Source organism: Leptodactylus fuscus, chromosome 4 (genome assembly GCF_031893055.1).
Source record: "Leptodactylus fuscus isolate aLepFus1 chromosome 4, aLepFus1.hap2, whole genome shotgun sequence".
In the NCBI taxonomy this organism is placed as follows: Eukaryota; Metazoa; Chordata; class Amphibia; order Anura; family Leptodactylidae; genus Leptodactylus; species Leptodactylus fuscus.
Window position 1 is genome coordinate 25,636,096 of NC_134268.1, and position 18,367 is coordinate 25,654,462.

Genomic DNA, 18,367 nt, shown 5'->3' on the forward strand with positions numbered 1-18,367 from the left:
ATAGCTAAAGTACAGCTGTCAGACTACTAGGAACTTATGGGTAGGACCACATAAGTTCCCAGTCCTACTGATCAGTGGGATCTGTGTGGTCAGACTCATACTAATGTGCCAGTTATCCTCTATCTATAGGGGATAACTTGTTTCATGGGAAAACCCTGTTAAGGGAACATAAGCCAAGTAATTATCTAATGGGATTCTAGACTATAAAAATGCTGAATGCTGATAGTGTAAGATAGCAACATAAATTTTCCTCACCCCATAAACTCCCTCTGATCTGGTATTGGCACTTCCTCAATTTTCCATTCTGGGATCCTGGATGTTCTCCACGAAGTATATATATATATATATATATACAGTCCTATGAAAAAGTTTGGGCACCCCTATTAATCTTAATCATTTTTAGTTCTAAATATTTTGGTGTTTGCAGCAGCCATTTCAGTTTGATATATCTAATAACTGATGGACACAGTAATATTTCAGGATTGAAATGAGGTTTATTGTACTAACAGAAAATTCGCAATATGCATTAAACCAAAATTTGACCGGTGCAAAAATATGGTCACCTCAACAGAAAAGTGACATTAATATTTAGTACATCCTCCTTTTGCAAAGATAACAGCCTCTAGTCGCTTCCTGTAGCTTTTAATCAGTTCCTGGATCCTGGATGAAGGTATTTTGGATTAAGTTCAGTTAAGTTAGATGGTCGCCGAATATGGACAGCCCGCTCTCAAATGATCTGAAAACAAAGATTGTTCAACATAGTTGTTCAGGGGAAGGATACAAAACGTTGTCTCAGAGATTTAACCTGTCAGTTTCCACTGTGAGGAACATAGTAAGGAAATGGAAGACCACAGGGACAGTTCTTGTTAAGCCCAGAAGTGGCAGGCCAAGAAAAATATCAGAAAGGCAGAGAAGAAGAATGGTGAGAACAGTCAAGGACAATCCACAGACCACCTCCAAAGAGCTGCAGCATCATCTTGCTGCAGATGGTGTCACTGTGCATCGGTCAACTATACAGCGCACTTTGCACAAGGAGAAGCTGTATGGGAGAGTGATGAGAAAGAAGCCGTTTCTGCACGTATGCCACAAACAGAGTCGCCTGAGGTATGAAAAAGCACATTTGGAGAAGCCAACTTCATTTTGGAAACAAAGATTGAGTTGTTTGGTTATAAAAAAAAGGCGTTATGCATGGCGTCCAAAAGGAAACAGCATTCCAAGAAAAACACTTGCTACCCACTGTAAAATTTGGTGGAGGTTCCATCATGCTTTGGGGCTGTGTGGCCAATGCCGGCATCGGGAATCTTGTTAAAGTTGAGGGTCGCATGGATTCCACTCAGTATCAGCAGATTCTTGAGAATAATGTTCAAGAATCAGTGACGAAGTTGAAGTTACGCCGGGGATGGATATTTCAGCAAGACAATGATCCAAAACACCGCTCCAAATCGACTCAGGCATTCATGCAGAGGAACAATTACAATGTTCTGGAATGGCCATCCCAGTCCCCAGACCTGAATATCATTGAACATCTGTGGGATGATTTGAAGCGGGCTGTCCATGCTCGGCGACCATCTAACTTAACTGAACTTGAATTGTTTGTCCAAAATACCTTTATCCAGGATCCAGGAACTGATTAAAAGCTACAGGAAGCGACTAGAGGCTGTTATCTTTGCAAAAGGAGGAGCTACTAAATATTAATGTCACTTTTCTGTTGAGGTGCCCATACTTTTGCACCGGTCAAATTTTGGTTTAATGCATATTGCACATTTTCTGTTAGTACAATAAACCTAATTTCAATCCTGAAATATTACTGTGTCCATCAGTTATTAGATATATCAAACTGAAATGGCTGCTGCAAATACCAAAATATTTAGAACTAAAAATGATTAAGATTAATAGGGGTGCCCAAACTTTTTCATAGGACTGTGTATATATATATATATATATATATATATATATATATATATATATATATATATGAATTCAAAAGCGGACATATAATACTGTAGATGCACAGATGTAACTAGTACAACACTACTGTAATATTTCACCACACCATGCTACTCTTTTTGCATATTTTCATTCTAATGTGGATTACAACATGTACATGGCAGATTGCCTGCTGCTCGTTAGCCAAAATGGCCAAATCTGCTGATGAAAATTGAATGTTACTATAGGATTAACATGAAGCTTCTGGGCCCCAATACAAAATCTGTACCAAGTTCCCAAACTTTAATGTATCTTTCTATGTTGGGAAGAAGACACCATATGGGCCCCATCTTTACCACGTTCCCAAACTATAATGTAGCTTCTCATTTTGGAAAGAAGAAACTATATGGGCCTCATAAGGCTCCAGGGTCCAGGTGTGACTACACCCTCTGCATCACCTCCCTGTTGTCTATCTTTAGAATGGAGGTTCTACTATACTAGTGTAGTGTACTGAGCATAATACACAAATAGTAAAGTAGTGCACCATTTGTTGGGTTGGTACTTGCTACATCTGTACCAATACATTACATCCTACCTGTCCACTTACTTGAGCATGTCCAGATGTGGTTTCATGACAAGTGTCCATGTGCGACCACCCAGTGGGGGGATTGTGGATTGCATGTTGTTGTGATCTTGCATTGAATTGAGTTTAAAGGGATTCAACCATTAAAATCTTTTTTTCTCACTAACACGTAGGAATAGCCTTAAGAAAGGCTATTCTTCTCCTTCCTTTAGATGTCTTCTCCTCACCGCCGTTCGGTGTAAATGACTATTTTCGTCAGTATGCAAATGAATTCTCTTGCAGCCCTGGGGGCGGACTTCAGCAATCAAACAGCACTGGGGGTGTCCCCAATACTGCGAGAGAACTCTCCAACACTGCCTCCATTCTCTACAGGAAAGGGGTCTTGATGCATCTTCTTCCGGCGCTGGCGGTCATACTTCTAGGCCTCGGGCAGAGGCGACTGCACATGCCCACGGCCACAAAAAAAATGGCCGCTTCCACAGTAAGTAAGCGGTCATTTTCTTGTGGCCTGTAGCATGCACAGTCGGCTCTGCCCGAGGCCCAAGGCCTAGAAGTTTGACCGCCAGCACTGGAAGAAGACGCGTGAAGACCCCGTTCCTGAAGAAGATGGAGGTGGCGCTGGAGAGCTCTCTCGCAGCATTGGGGACACCCCCAGTGCTGCGAGAAAACTCATTTGCATACCGACGAAAACCAATAGGACAGCAAAAGGTTGGAGAAGAATAGCCTTTCTTAAGGCTATTCCTACGTGTTAGAGAGAAAAAATTTGATTTTAATGGTAGAATCCCTTTAAGGCAAATTGAACTCCTAAACCAAACTGGAGATCAGTTATGTGTGGACACATCTATATCTTCTTTCTTATTTTTGGGCTATGAGGCCCATCATCACCTCTGGACCTTATTGCCTTCTTCATCTAGTAGTAGTAGCATTTTATGGTGTATATCTCAAGCAGTGTGCACATAGCCTTATGCACAGGATTTCTAACACATACAGAAAGTATTAGCCCCCTCCGCTATGTTGCAGCTGTATTTTTTTTTTATCACAACACTCCAAAAATTCCTCCCATAAACATATGCGTATGTTCTGTTTTTTAATGACAGCCGGGCCACTGTGGTCAATGTATTATTGTCATCACATATGGTACTTAGGAAGTGGAGTTAGTAAGTAACATTTCTATTAATATTCAAGATAAGATTCGCTCGTGGGCTATACCCAACAGTATAAAAAGAAGCTATAATTATAATGTAATTTTCTTCTATATACTTAGCTATTTGCTTTGCCCGTAGAATCTAAAATAACTTAAAACACTAATAGGCATCTGGAAAAGTCGCATGCATTAAGCGTTCCTATGATGAGCGACTATCATGTGCCAAGGGATAATGGATGGAAATAATAACCAAACAATTGTAAATAAACATGTACAGACGTAAATGAAGCGGAGTCTATGCTAATGAATGCAGCCAGTATAGACGTAGTTACATATGTACTGTACTTACTGAAAATGACTTACTCAATTCATGTAGGATGTAAAGTTAGTAATTATCTGTAATTACCACTTACCAGATTTCTACAGTACCACTCAGAATTGTTGGGAAGACAGCCAGCGGGATCCTGATACGTAAATGTGGATTATTAGCTTGTTTAATAGCGTAGGAAATGGGAGAAATTTTGTAAATAAAAAGGCAAAATTTGTTTAACGGTAAAAATATATTCATGCAAAATTTTTGTAGTCTAGATTTTATTTATTTTTCTTCTTATTAAGTTGACTACTTGGTTTATAAAAAGTTATAACTTAGTTAACGATATTGATGACTAGAGATGGGCGAACCAATTCAGACCGAACAAGATCTGTCTCAAATTTTACAAAAGTTTCAGGAACCACTTTTAGAGTCTGGGGTCTCCTTAAGGGGAGGAACAGGGGAGGTGTGGAAACATAATAAAGAGTTCTATTCAAGCAAGCATCAAGACTAGGGTTGAGTGATTGGGATCGGAAAAGATCGGATCCTGATCGGTGATCAGGCAAATTTCACAATTGGGATCGACTGGAAAATGATCAGAAATCGGATTTTGAAATCTCAAGATTGGCTCAACCTTAAAAGTGACTAGAGAAGCATTAACTAGGGTTGAGCGATTGGGATTGGGAAAGATCGGATCCCAATCGGCGTTCGATTAAATTTCACGATCGGGATCGGCTGGAAAATTATCGAAATTGGATTTTAAAATTGATCCTAAAATCTCAAGATCGGCTCAACCCTAATCAAGACATAAGAAAACTCCAGGTGAACCCACTTTGAAGTCTGTAGGTGCAATGTGGGCAGAACTTTATCTCCTGGTACGCCCATCTCTTACCACTCAAACTCTGACCATCTCCGGCCTTCGTCAGTCCACGCAAGGAGTTGATCCACCCACTGCTGTAACATCACCCATACTGCTTGAGCAGCAAGAGCAGTGCTCCAAGAGCTGAAGGACCGCCCCCAGTGCTCCAACTAACTCATTTGCATAAGACTTCCCTTTTCTTCCAAATCTACAGACGACCTATATAACAGAGATATGTTGTTTATCACTGTAATGTGCTCTCTAACACGGTGGTGGCAGTTGAATGCGCTTGGGGTTGGTGGTAGACTTCATTTACTGTACATGAAAGTCTCACAACTTTCCCATGGAGGTATATGTTGAGAAGGATCAGCCGTGTTGGACATCAAGGATCCTTTTGTTTTCAGAGACATAAACCACCAAAGAGATGGCAACAAAATCTTCCCCTGCCCTTGTCAAGAATATTTGCTGTGCTATTAAAAAAAAATGTAAAAAGTAATACTCACCTTACCAAACCCACCACTGTTTTTGCCTTGAGAGATGATTAAATGATCTGCGTTAGCCAATTCCTGCTGTAGCAGTGTCAGCACCCCTGGGGTCATCGCTTTGCCTGTAGGTGTCACATTTCCAAGTCTAGATATCATCGCTGGAGGTGACAATACATAGAATGGTGGAGGTCTGGGAAAGGGTGGAAGAGGAAGGACAGGGGATTTATGAAGTCAGTATCACCCCATTTTATACCATTTTAAGCTGTCTTCTCAATTTTTTTTTTTTGGAGGGGGGCTGCATAAAAGCTACCCATATAATCACTCTGCAGACCACATATGTTACCTAATGTAAATGCCATCAATATTTGGTGTGACCTTTGCCCTTTGGAGGAGGAGTGATGGAAGTGCTAATACGGCCCCCACAGATATAGACCTGATCTCATCATAATGGAGTCTGTCTGCGATGACATGAGGAGACAGATGGATAGCAACAAGCCTAGATCCACAGAAGATCTGTGCTTGGTCCAAGATGGCGGGAACAACCTCCCTGCCGAGTCTTGCCGAAAACTGTCAGCAAGTACCGAGAAGAACTGATGGAAGGCAACGGGCAAAGGTCACGCTGAATATTGATGGGATTTACATTTCTCTTTTCTTCATTCACTTCATTTTGTTGATTGACCAAAAATAAACTATTAACCATTCCATTTCTGAAAACATTTTTTGCAATATTTTTTTCACACTTACCAAAAACTTTAGCGAATTACCCTGTTATATAGATTTCCACAATTCCACAATTGAGTCTGCAATGTCTGATCAGTGTTTGGTTTGATATTTATTAGAGACACTTTGGATATACTAATTCATTAATCTCAACATCTCATTATGTCAGTTTATATTGTGGTTTCAGAAGACGTGACATTTGGGAAATGCGTGAGTGACAGGTAAATGTCACTGTATAATAGGCGTTTCTAAATATGAATTTATTGGCTACGACATCTCAATAGTGGTCGCCCTTGCTAAGTCAGGGCCGGTGATAAGATATTGCCATGATGATGATGATGATGATGAAAATATCTGGCACTGCATATCTCTTGGGTACATTGAGTCCTACTACCAGTCAGTAATGGTGGGATCTGGTGCACCAACAGTTTAACAGTAATAGACTTTATAGTAAAATGGTAATTTCGATCCCAACAGCCTATCCCAACAATTGGGAAAATTACTGGAAATTACATTTTCTTTGGATCTTGTATGTCTTTTGACAGCAAATGCCATATATTTATAGAAAAACCTTCTGCACACTCGGTTACATTTTCTATTAGAAAGAAGCAGAGGCAACTTCAATCCCCCGGGGCCCAATACACAATCAGTAACTGGGCCCCACAACCATTACTCTTCATTACAATAATGTTCTTGGAGTTATCCCGCTAGTCTCTAGTCACTCTTTAGCTGTGTACAGGCAATGTAGAACTATGGAAAATCATACAAAAATAGGATCTGGTAAAACTGTAGTATCCCTGTAGTCGTGAAGCTCTCGATCAAGGTTGCACTGTCAGTAGGGTTGAGCAGATCTTGAGATTTCAGGATCGATTTTAAAATTCGATTTCTGATCATTTTTCAGCCGAATCTCGATCGCGTTCGTGAAATTTGCTCGATCGCCGATCGGAATCCAATCTTTTCCAATCCCGATCGCTCAACCCTAGTCAATGCTTCTCTATGGGAAAAGTTACTTTTAAGCTTGAGCCGATCTTGAAATTACAAAATCTGATTTCCGTTCGTTTTCCAGCCGATCCCGATCGTGAAATTTGCTCGATTGCCGATCAGAATCCAATCTTTTACGATCCCGATTGCTCAACCCTAGTCAATGCTTCTCTATGGGAAAAGTCACTTTTAAGCTTGAGCCGATCTTGAGATTTCAAAATCTGATTTCCGATCATTTTCCAGCCGATCCCGATCGTGAAATTTACTTGATCGACGATCAGAATACGATCTTGTCTGATCCCGATCGCTCAACCGTAACTGTCAGCTTTAAGTGGTTGTCCAAAAAATTATTAGAGATCTGCGTAGAATTATAATGCTCATTGTTCTTTACCACCGGCATCCCCCTTCCTACAGTGGCCAGGGACATCAGATTACACACAGACTCCATGTGCTCCTGTGTGCCCCAATTTCTGCTCCTCACATACTTTCTCCTGCTCCTTCAAGTGTGCTTTACCCATCTGATATATATATATATATATATATATATATATATATATATATATATGTTGCAAACAAGTTTCCCCCCACATGACATTTTCTGAGCAATTCCTAGCTTTCTAGACACTGCAAAGATGCTCCTGTTTCTGTGACTTACAACTACCTGAGCTTGACCTGTTTCCTGACTTTGAACCAGTGCTGTCTGTCTTGACCTTTTCTTCTAATTGACTATGGACACACTCTGCCAAACCTAACTTTGGCCTGTACATTTGACTAGGCTCCAGTTTGCTCTCTTGGTGTCATGCACAGGTTTCTCTTGACCCACACTGGTCAGCAATAACGTTCCCACCAGTAATGACCTAGTGGTCTCTTGGATGAAGTCTAGATACCAGAATGAAGGTTAAAAAATGTTCTCAGGAGCAGCCCAAAAGTAAACTTACCATTGCATTATAAAAATGTTCTAAAATGACAGTGCCATGCTCAGTTTACCAATCAGGTGCTGTTCTAGTACCCTACCGGGCTGTACTTATTGCTCCTTATGAACATGGACAACAATTGGGTAGAGTTTTCACATGTTTGTGTTTGGACATCATCAATGGTGCATAGACTATGATGGGGTCCACCAGGTGTCTGTCGGTTGTCCACTGTTTTTATACTGAAACTGGAAAGTTGAGAAGTTCTCCGTGAAGAGACTACAGCACACATATGAACTTAGCCTAAGTTGTTTTCTAAATATTTTTTCTTAGATGGACAAACTTCTAAAGTCCAAGATGATAAGTATTTAAATCAGCTATGACCAATTGGCAATTTAAAAGGGTTTTCCCTCAATGGGCATTCCCCACTGATCACTACATTGGAGGACCCAACACTTTGTGGTCCCCCTCAGTGCAGGACGACAGGGTTTGAATGGAGCAGTGGATTAACAGTGTCTATGTTGCAGGAATAAACAAATGGTGGCCTAATTCATGAAGATCAAGTTGGTCATATATCATTTTTGGGCCCATCAGAAAAAATTATTCTGGTGGTCAAACCACCAAAAACTGCTAAGGAATAGACCATAGTACCCTTCAAATTTGTGTCTCTTCTGCCAGACCATTACTGTCTTAGACCCTGGGCCACCAGAGGATCCTCTGTTACTCTGGTGGGCCAATCTAGCACTGATTATTACTGTAGTGACTATGATTGAGAGTGTGGAAAGACCTTTACCTAGAATTACAGGCTACCGACAAATATTTTAAAGTTATTTTCTGAGAGTGTAAAAAATTTGTGTAGGAATTATACGTAAATTAAAAAAAAGCAATACTCATTGGCTACAGCCACTTCTGCTCGGTGGCTTGGTGGCCCCTGATGATCAATGTTCACTTTGCTGCAGTAAAACGTGCCCAGAAGGAATCCAGTGAACAGTTCCAGTAGACATTTTGGTAAATTTGTCTGCTATTGCTAAAGCAAATTAAGGAAAAACCAGCAGGGACTCCAGAGCTGGAGGGGCAATGGATTTGACACCAGAATTTTACTTATGTTTTTTTTTTATTTTAGAGTATTCCTGCTGTTTTTGACATTTTTGGAAAACTCTTGTAAATTTACCTATGGTGACAATGTATGAAGTATTGGAGAACTATTTGGTATAATTGGTCCTACGGACATCACAATAAATACCCAATATTCCCCGATGTGTGTCCATGTTAGATAATATTTAAATTTCCTCAATATGGAAGCCGTTTTTGAATCTGACTATAATTTGCGCCGTTTGATCCCGGTTGTATTAAATCTGCTTGTTACTTCTTAATGTTATTTTGTAGCTTAGGTCTGTCACAACATTTCAGAAGATTGTAGTCTCCAAGGAAACCACACTTTGTTATGCAAAAAACTCTCAAAAGCTATCTATTGCACTTCATGGTTGACTTGTACAGACAAACTTCCACATTAGAAAATGGTTCTCTTCTCAATATAATTGGATTAATCTCATGTGAATTTGTGCAGAGATGGTGCACAGCTGTTGTACCGTCATAATAACTAGACATCTGTAATAACAAGATGTGCAATTTCATTTGAGGATATACAAGAGACCAGAGCAAATCTGCAAAATTTATAGATATACAAAATTGCATACAGTAATTTAACTATATTAATCCTAATTTAATTTATGTATATATATATATAGTATAAAATTAGAACTTGTCGTAGAAAAACCTCTTAAAATCTTGTGAGTAATGTTGCTGGAGTCCTGGGTTCGAATCTGCAAGAATTTTGTAAGTTCTTCCTGGGTTTCTTCCTACACACCAAAGATAGGGACTTTTGATGGTGAGCCCCATAGGGGGACAATATCTGTACAGCGCTGCGGAATATGATAGCGCTAGATAAGAAAGCATCCCCAAATGGAAACTGGCGCAGGTGTGAATCCAGCCAAGTTAATCTGACGCTATGTACATCTTTACAGCCTTGTTCAGTATTTCTGGGTTTTAATAGTTATAATATTTGTGTTGTATTTTATACATGTTTTTATCATTTTCTATAGAGATGACATTGCATTACTTCTCTCTGTATTTTGCAGCGCACTATTGCAGCACCCCAGAGTCCCCTCCACATGGATTCATTGTAAGTCAAACCGGTGGACAACTGAACAGTATGGTGCGCTGGGCCTGTGACCGAGGGTTTAGACTCATTGGAAAAAGCACGGCTGTCTGTAAAAAATCACCGTATGGATATTATACATGGGATGCGCCTGTTCCTGCATGTCAGGGTAAATATCTATTGTCTGTCTATCTATCTATCTATCTATCTATCTATCTATCTATCTATCTATCTATCTATCGTTAGGGTCTGGGGTTGCTAGGTGGGGTGGCATAGACACACAAGTCCAGATTATTAGTCCAAAAAATTGGTAGTGTTTTATTTTCACTCAAAAAAAACAAACAGTGCAGCAAATAAAAGAAAACAATACAAAAATAAATCCCTGCCCGGCTAGGCTCTAACTGAACATAGGATAGGATACCTCACCTAGAATAACAGAATCAATAACAAGTTGACTCATACAGGACACAGATCCAATAGTACAACCTTCCTGCTGGCTCTGCAGCCAAGCTCTGTCCAAGGTCTGCTGCTGGAGCTGACCTCTTAAGCCTTCTTGATGAGGAGAACTCACAGCAATGTGTGGACTGGAGGGGGGGGGTGGAATGACAGGTCCCACTGCCAACCTACCTGCCATTCCTAAATATCCAGCCCAATACTGAGCGTTTAACAAAATGCTCAGCAGACAAAAGTTGCCTTCTGAGAACAAACTCATGCCTGGACTTTTCTCATCTCGCCCACCTGAGTAGTCTGGGCGAGATGTACACCCCCTCCATTATCTGACCAGCCATCGGCGTACACTATCTATCTACCTACTTATCTATCTCAATCTCATACCTCCCAACCCTCCCAGATTCAGCAGGGCAGTCCTGGATTGATGGGGCTTGTCCTGCTGTCCCAGTCGCCTGGAGTTATGTCCTGGTATCAACTCTTCTATGTATGGAGGTAAAATACAATGATGAAGCAGAAGCCATCAACAGACAGTTCCTACTTCACCACTCTGTGTGAAACACCGCCCTGCGTGCTCCAGTCCCAAGAGCTGAAGACGTGATGTGATAATGTCACTCACATTGCGTCTGGCGCTCTCTAAACACTCTGGAGAGAGAGACCTCAGACAGAGTAGTAGAGGAGCGAGGAGAGTGTTTTTATTATGTTAAATTTGGGGGCAAATTGTGACATCTGGGGGCAGCTGGAGGCGGTCCTTAAACAGTGGGGTCACTGGAAAGGGACATTAAATTGGGAGTAGGTTGGAAGGGGACATTAAACTGGGGGGGGGGGCAGCTGGAGGAGGACAATAAACCGTGGGGAAACTGGAGAGGGACAGGTCTGCCTCTAGTTGCTCCCCCCTCCTGTTAAATGTCACCCTCCAGCTACCCACATGATTTTTTGATTTTTTTATGTAGATTGTGAGCTGCATATTGAGCTCACAATGTACATTTTCCCTATCAGTATGTCTTTGTAGACTGGGAGGAAATCCATGCAAATAGAGGGAGAACATAAACTCCTTGTAGATGTTGTTCCTGGTGAGATTCGAACCCAGGACTCCAGCGCTTAAAGGCTACAGTGCTAACCACTGAGCCACCATATTGCCCCCCAACATAGTTTATTGTTCTCCTTTAGTTGCCACCAGTTTAATGTCCCTTTCCACCAGCCCACAGTTTAATGTCCCCCTCCAACTACCCCCATAGTATAATGTCACCTTCCAACTGCTCCAATTTAATGTCCCCCTCTAGTTTCCCCCAGTTTACCCTGAGGCATCAGGAGAGAGACTTCATACTATGGGGCAATTGAAGAGGAATACTATAATGTGAGGGCATATAATATTAGGGTGACTGAAGGAGCATTACACCATGTGGGGGACAAAGAAAATTGATGAGTGGATGGAGTAAACGTAGAAGTGTGCCGCACTTACTGTCCCTCTTTGTATCCTTTGAAGGTTGGGAGGTATACTCTATCTATCTATCTATCTATCTATCTATCTATCTATCTATCTATCTATCTCATATCTATCTATCTCATATCTATCTATCTATCTATCTATCTATCCATCTATCCATCTGTCTGTGTCTAGGTCTATCTAATATCGTTTTACTTATTTTCTTTCTGTTCTGTTTCTTTTCTTACATTCTTTTGTTTTCCTACACTTTAGCTTTGATAAGATAATTTTGGTATTTTGTCCCACTATTGTATGTACTTTTGAAATGGCAATGAAATATAATACTTGTATTCAGAATGATAGCCGTACAATGGTGTATGTGATCGGTGTCTTGGTATTCACAGCCAGCATGTGATGAATGATGAACATCTGACAGGTGTAATTTCTATGTTTTACTACCATTCATAGGTTTATATAAGGATTGTACCAGGAATAAGTTACTTCAGGTTCTCTATACTGAAATGCCATTTTGCTACTATCCAGTGCCCGTACAGGTTTAGGAAAACCAGCAATTACCTATACAAATATTTTATTCAGGTCAATGACAAAAATACTTGCACAAGTCCGTCTCAAAGTGAAGGGTTGGTCTCGCTGGTTTGTTCTAGACTTAAAGTCTATGACTGCTTCATTTTTAGAAGAAAAAAAATGAAAAAAATGAGAATAATATTGTACTATTGGTAGCGATGGTACCATCATACATTGTCCATATAATACCGCTATGTAGTCTGTAAGTGATTATGATTATGTGGTTAGTATAGGAAGGTGAAGATTCGGTCCATTACTTGTTGGCAGGCATCCTATAAGCCTATGCCAACACTGTGTTGATGAAAAATAGACCACAATGGGCAGTGACGTAAATACCGGGGTAGAAGGGGTAGCGGTTGCCACAGGGCCCAGGACATTCAGGCTCACGAGAAGCAGAGGTGGCCTGGGGCCACTATGGGGCATAATACTGTGTGCAGGGACCACTATGGGCATAATACTGTTGTGCATGGACCACTATGGGACATAAAAGTGTGTGCAGGGGCCACTATGGGACATAATACTGTGTGCAGGAGCCACTATGGGGCATAATACTGTGTGCAGGGGCCACTATGGGGTAATACTGTGTGCAGGGGCCACTATGGGGATAATACTGTGTGCAGGGGCCACTATGGGACATAATAGTGTGTGCAGAATTGGGGGGGATCGAAGAGGAGGTGCGGGGAGAGGGCATGTTAAATGTTCACCTTGGTGCCCAGCCTTTCTGAGTTTTGGGGCAGCTTCACTAAGAACTTGTGACACTTTTTTGAAGGGACCGAAGGTTGCAAACTAAAATAGTCAAAAATTTTCTGGTGTAAATGATGTCAGAAATCTACCCCAGCAAATAGCATCGGTTTTAGCCCGGGCACATGAGAGCATGCACCAAATTTATCTTGAATTAGGCACACCCTCCACCGATACAGGGGACAATAAGACTGGTGTACAATATACCAGACTTAATGAATCCCCACCTCGAGTGACTCCTAGTGGAAATCTACAAAAAACTTGAAATTTTCAAAGTCTATAGTTCAATAATAGGTGGAAAAATTGTGTTTCATTAAAGTGGCTGCAACTTTTTACATCACAAGACAAAATTATAAACCCAACACTATTTCTTGGAGGACACAGCATGGTTTTGGGTTGAGTTGAGAGTTTTATGGGTTTGGAAAAATATATACAAGTGAGACTCTTCCTTTTGAAGGAGACTGGTTTTGCTCCAACCCCAAATCATGTTTCATGGGTTAGACATTGATTTTTAGAGTAGTTCTGTATAGTTGGTAATACAGGAGAGAGATTTCTTCCTTCTAGAGGAGATTTCATTGCTAGACATGAGGGTCTGACCTTGCTTGTATACACTTATAGAAGTCACTCCTAGGCTTCTTATTCCTTCTCGATACCGTAGGTATATGGATATAACATACTGCGCACACTGTACTTAGTTACAGTCACTGAGCTTATTGCCCAGTTTATCATACAAATTAAGATGTTAACAAGATAATGGGAATTGCAATTGAATTCATGGGATCCTGTTTAGTTTGACATTTGCAAAGAAGCCCTCGAGAGATAACGCATTTAAGCAAATCAAGTCAATTAGGGAGAACACCGCTTGATACACTTCACAAAGTTAAGGGCTATTGCTTGGTCAGGTTGCAAAAAGTACAAGACAGGGGCAGAGAAGCGGAAGAAAGGCTGGCTCAGCGTGTGCAAGAACTACTCCAGAAATCTAGAAAAATGGAGACAGGTTTATAATTTGGCTAAATTGGGTAATTTAACTGAATTTCTTTATGTAGATATTACCTTATGAACCTTTAAAGTAATATGAATGCCTGCGTCTGGGGCTTAACAGCGACTCGATAGCTCCATTGCTCCAATGTTGCAGTCAATCTGGAGTTGCATACACATTGAGACATGGAGATGTGCCCCACTTTTAGGATCTATGGGGTGTTCTGTTTCTCCAGATGCCAGCTGGGTGTAGGAAGTCTTCAAGGCAAGGCAAAAGGAAGAAAAGTGTTTCTCTAAACCAACCTTAAAGGGGTTGTCCTCTGATGGACACTTATCCTCTATCCACTGGACAAGTGTCTGATCGCTGGGGGGGCCAATGATCAGGTCCCCCTGTATTTCCCCTAAAGCCTCTTCGTCAATGGAGTGCCAGTGTACTTGTGTGACTGGGGCTATGGGCGGTGTAGGGGATTACAGTTCTAAAAACCTATAGGAGTAAATGGAGACCTTAGGGGGACTTTCGGTCCTACATCCTGCTGATGACTGGGGTACCTGGTGATTCGGCCCCCAACAAAACGTCTTGTGAATAGGGGATAAGACTCTATAATGAGACAACCACTTTAAAGGGGTTTTCCCATTGAGCAAGTTATTATCCTGGGATCAGTGGGGGTCTGCCTGCTCATACCCCCACTGATCAGAAGAATGGGGGGCTTTCATCCTGAATGGAGTGGTAGGTACACTTCGATGAGAGTGCCAAAGATAACTGTACTTCAGCTATCTCCAGCACTCCCATTGAAATCAATGGTGTGGTCGGACCCCCACTTATCAGATATTGATGACCAAACCTAAGTATAGGTCTTCTATTTATCAGTGTCATAAAACCTCTTCAATAAAACATACAAATGCTTGAACGGTTCTGGAATATACCGCATTCGCTGCTCATAATAGATCTTGGGTATATATAAATCACGGAATAGAATATTTTGCGAATATGATTGTACTGCCTATTCTTACTATTTTGCAATTCACATGCCGGTATTAAATTGTCATTGCTCTCTTCACAGCAATATCATGCGGGATTCCCAAGGCTCCTGTGAATGGCGGCATATTGGCAACAGATTACTTAGTGGGTACGAGTGTCACTTATTTTTGTAATGATGGATTTAAGTTATCATCCAAAGAGCTGACTCAAGCCGTATGCCAGCCAGATGGCACATGGAGCAATCACAACAAAACACCTCGCTGTGTAGGTAAGTGAGACCGAGCGCCGTATTCATGAGATGTTCCACTATCGAGTAGTAACTAGAATTATCATCATGTGCTATAAATCCGCAGCAGATGAGACTCTTATGGAATGGCAAGTTTTTACTTTTCAAGTTCAGATGATTCGGGAAAGTCTTCGTCATAAGATCTGTGCACCCATCCCTTCCACCTTTTGTTCTAATGTCCGCTCCGTTCAGAGTTTCCAATATTTTGACAACATGAAAAGTAAAGCCTGCAGCGCTGTTCTTACCAAAAAATACTCACATCGTGGAGGAGCTTATTAGAGGGAACTGGGCGCGATGTATGGTCAATGATGCATAGAAAGAATCTTTTCAAAAATAGAAGGGTTACTAGTTTATGTTTGACCATGAACAAAATGAAATGAATAAAGAAAAGAGAAATCTAAATTCCATCAATATTTGGTGTGACCTTTGCTCTTTGCGTTCCATCAGTTCTTCTCAATACTTGCAGACAGTTTTTGGCAGAACTCAGCAGGTTGGTTGTTCCCGCCATCTTGGAGAACTAAGCCCAGATCTTCTGAGGATGTAGGCTTGCTCCAATCTGTCTGGATGATATTGAGATCAGGGCTAGATCCAGTGGACCCCATTATAGTCTTTATAAGTGGATTGGGTTTCCATTTTTCGGGTTCCCAAGCGAATCCAAAGAAAGGAGACCCCAATGCGGGTGTGACCCTAGCGTAAACCCAATTTTTTTAGCTTTACGTTTCATAGATATGAATTTGGATATGAATATTTCTGAAGGACATACGAGCTGGAGCTTTGGAAAATAATTTTTGAGGATTTTGTTACTACATAAGGCTAAGGTTCCACGTTGCAGAAATTTTGATGTGATTTTTTGAGACGAAGACAGAAGTGGATTCAACAGAAGGGAAACCTACAAGAGCTTTCATTATTTTTCCCATTTCCACCAATTATTATTTTTTATTTTTTTTAATGTAGATTGTGAGCCCCACATAGAGCTCACAATGTACATTTTTCCCTATCAGTATGTCTTTTTTTTTTTTGGAATATGGGATGGAAATCCATGCAAACACGGGGAGAACATACAAACTCCTTGCAGATGGTTTTATGCCCTTGGTGGGATTTGAACACCAGGACTCCAGCGCTGCAAGGCAGCAGTGCTAACCACGAAGCCACCGTGTGGCCCCGCATTTCCACCAATTCTTGACCTTGGCTGATAAAACCGCTGCAAAATTTGCAACCAAAACCTCTGCATTTCCACAATGTGAGACCTTAGCCTTAAAGGGGTTATCCACTTTTACAAACCAATGGCGAATCCAGTAGGCTATCAGGAATTGTCCATCTGATCATTTGTTTTTTGGAGCATTGTTCACGTACGCTCTTCAATTGCTTTTTGTTGAAAAACTTTTCCAAAAATAAGAGATTTTCCAAAATATACCCTTAGGACCGATGGATTTAGGTAAAATAGGCATCACCGATCTAAACATTAGGTAGACATTACAGTAGATCAATAGCTGAGAGGTTGCGCATGAGCTGAACTTGGAGAGAAGATGGACCAAGAGTCATCGCACCTTGTCATAAGAGAGAGCTTGTTCGTATGGGTTAAAGGTCAAGCCATGGCTGTTTATACTCAAGTTATTAGTAATTTCCTTTCACTAGATCTTCTAATTGTGCATCATAAATACCGAGATTCCCTTGGAAATCAATTATTCCACCTATATATTTTAGATATATACATTATATATGGAAAATTTTGGGAAATCCACTATATCTTGGACTTCTCTGTGCACTTCTCCGAAATTAGGTCAATTCATAACTTTATTCTTTTCAATCTTCAATTTGAGACTTTTCTTTAGTTCGTGAGTCAGGTGAGCTTTACTGCACTCGAGCGGATCCATTAATTGGATAAATTAGTTGGGTCAGGTTATTTGTTTTCAACTATCTGACTAATGAAGACCAAAGTAGCCTTGAAAGCCTACTTTATTAACCCCTGAGACGCTGGAGTCGCTCTCCCCGCCGAGACGTAATGTGACAAAATCTTCTGCCACCAAAGCTCATTAAACGCTGATACAATTGTATAGTTCCGAGTTGTGAGGGATCAGACCGTTAATGTGTCTCTTAGCCTCAGCTTTCTTTTTTTGATATTAACATGTGTGAACTAAAGTTGCGAAGAAATGTTAGGTCCGGGCAGGCATAACTGCTAAAATGCCTTGTCACATGTCAAGTATTACCTGTTACCGCTAATATTTGTTCTCTACAAACTTAAAGGGAACTGGTTACATGAAAATCGCAGCACAATCTGCAGTCAGCGTGATATAGAATGGGAGGAGCTGAGAAAATTGATACGTTTCCCCATGGTGCGGCCATTAAAGGATTATCTTGTCTTATATAGGTTCAGTATAGTTTGTCATTTATCCATTGAAATTTATGATCTTATATGATAGGTCAAGGGGGTGGAGCTGCGATGTGTTTCCGCCGCACATATTTTTGGCTTCGGCTCGTTACGTGGGACCTTAGTCATAAGGTGTTATTATTAGAGATGAGCGAACAGTAAAATGTTTGAGATTCGATATTTGTTTCGAGTAGCCCCTCAATATTTGACTACTCGAATTGAATATCGAATCCTATTATAGTCTATGGGGGGAAAATGCTCGTTTCAGGGGTAGGCAACGTTCGATCAAATTACACTTACCAAGTCCACGAGTGAGGGTCGGGCTGGATCCTCTGAGAAGTCTTCTTCGTGCAGCGTCCCCGCGGCGTCTTCCGGCTCTGAACTCACTCTGCCAGGCATCAGGCCAGGGCAGAGCCGACTGCGCATGCCCGCATTACAAGCAGACATGCGCAGTCGGCTCTACCCAGGCCTGATGCCTGG

General features: G+C 41.1%; 1 protein-coding gene across 1 annotated transcript in view; it reads left to right on the plus strand.

Moving 5' to 3' along the window:
• The window catches only part of CSMD3 (CUB and Sushi multiple domains 3), a 1,052,627-nt gene that overhangs the window by 902,402 nt on the left and 131,858 nt on the right, over positions 1 to 18,367 (plus strand). Inside the window, exons 50-51 of the mRNA XM_075270295.1 lie at positions 10,058 to 10,246; positions 15,316 to 15,501. Of these exons, the coding sequence (XP_075126396.1) occupies positions 10,058 to 10,246; positions 15,316 to 15,501 (375 nt within the window). The remainder of the gene's footprint in view (positions 1 to 10,057; positions 10,247 to 15,315; positions 15,502 to 18,367) is intronic.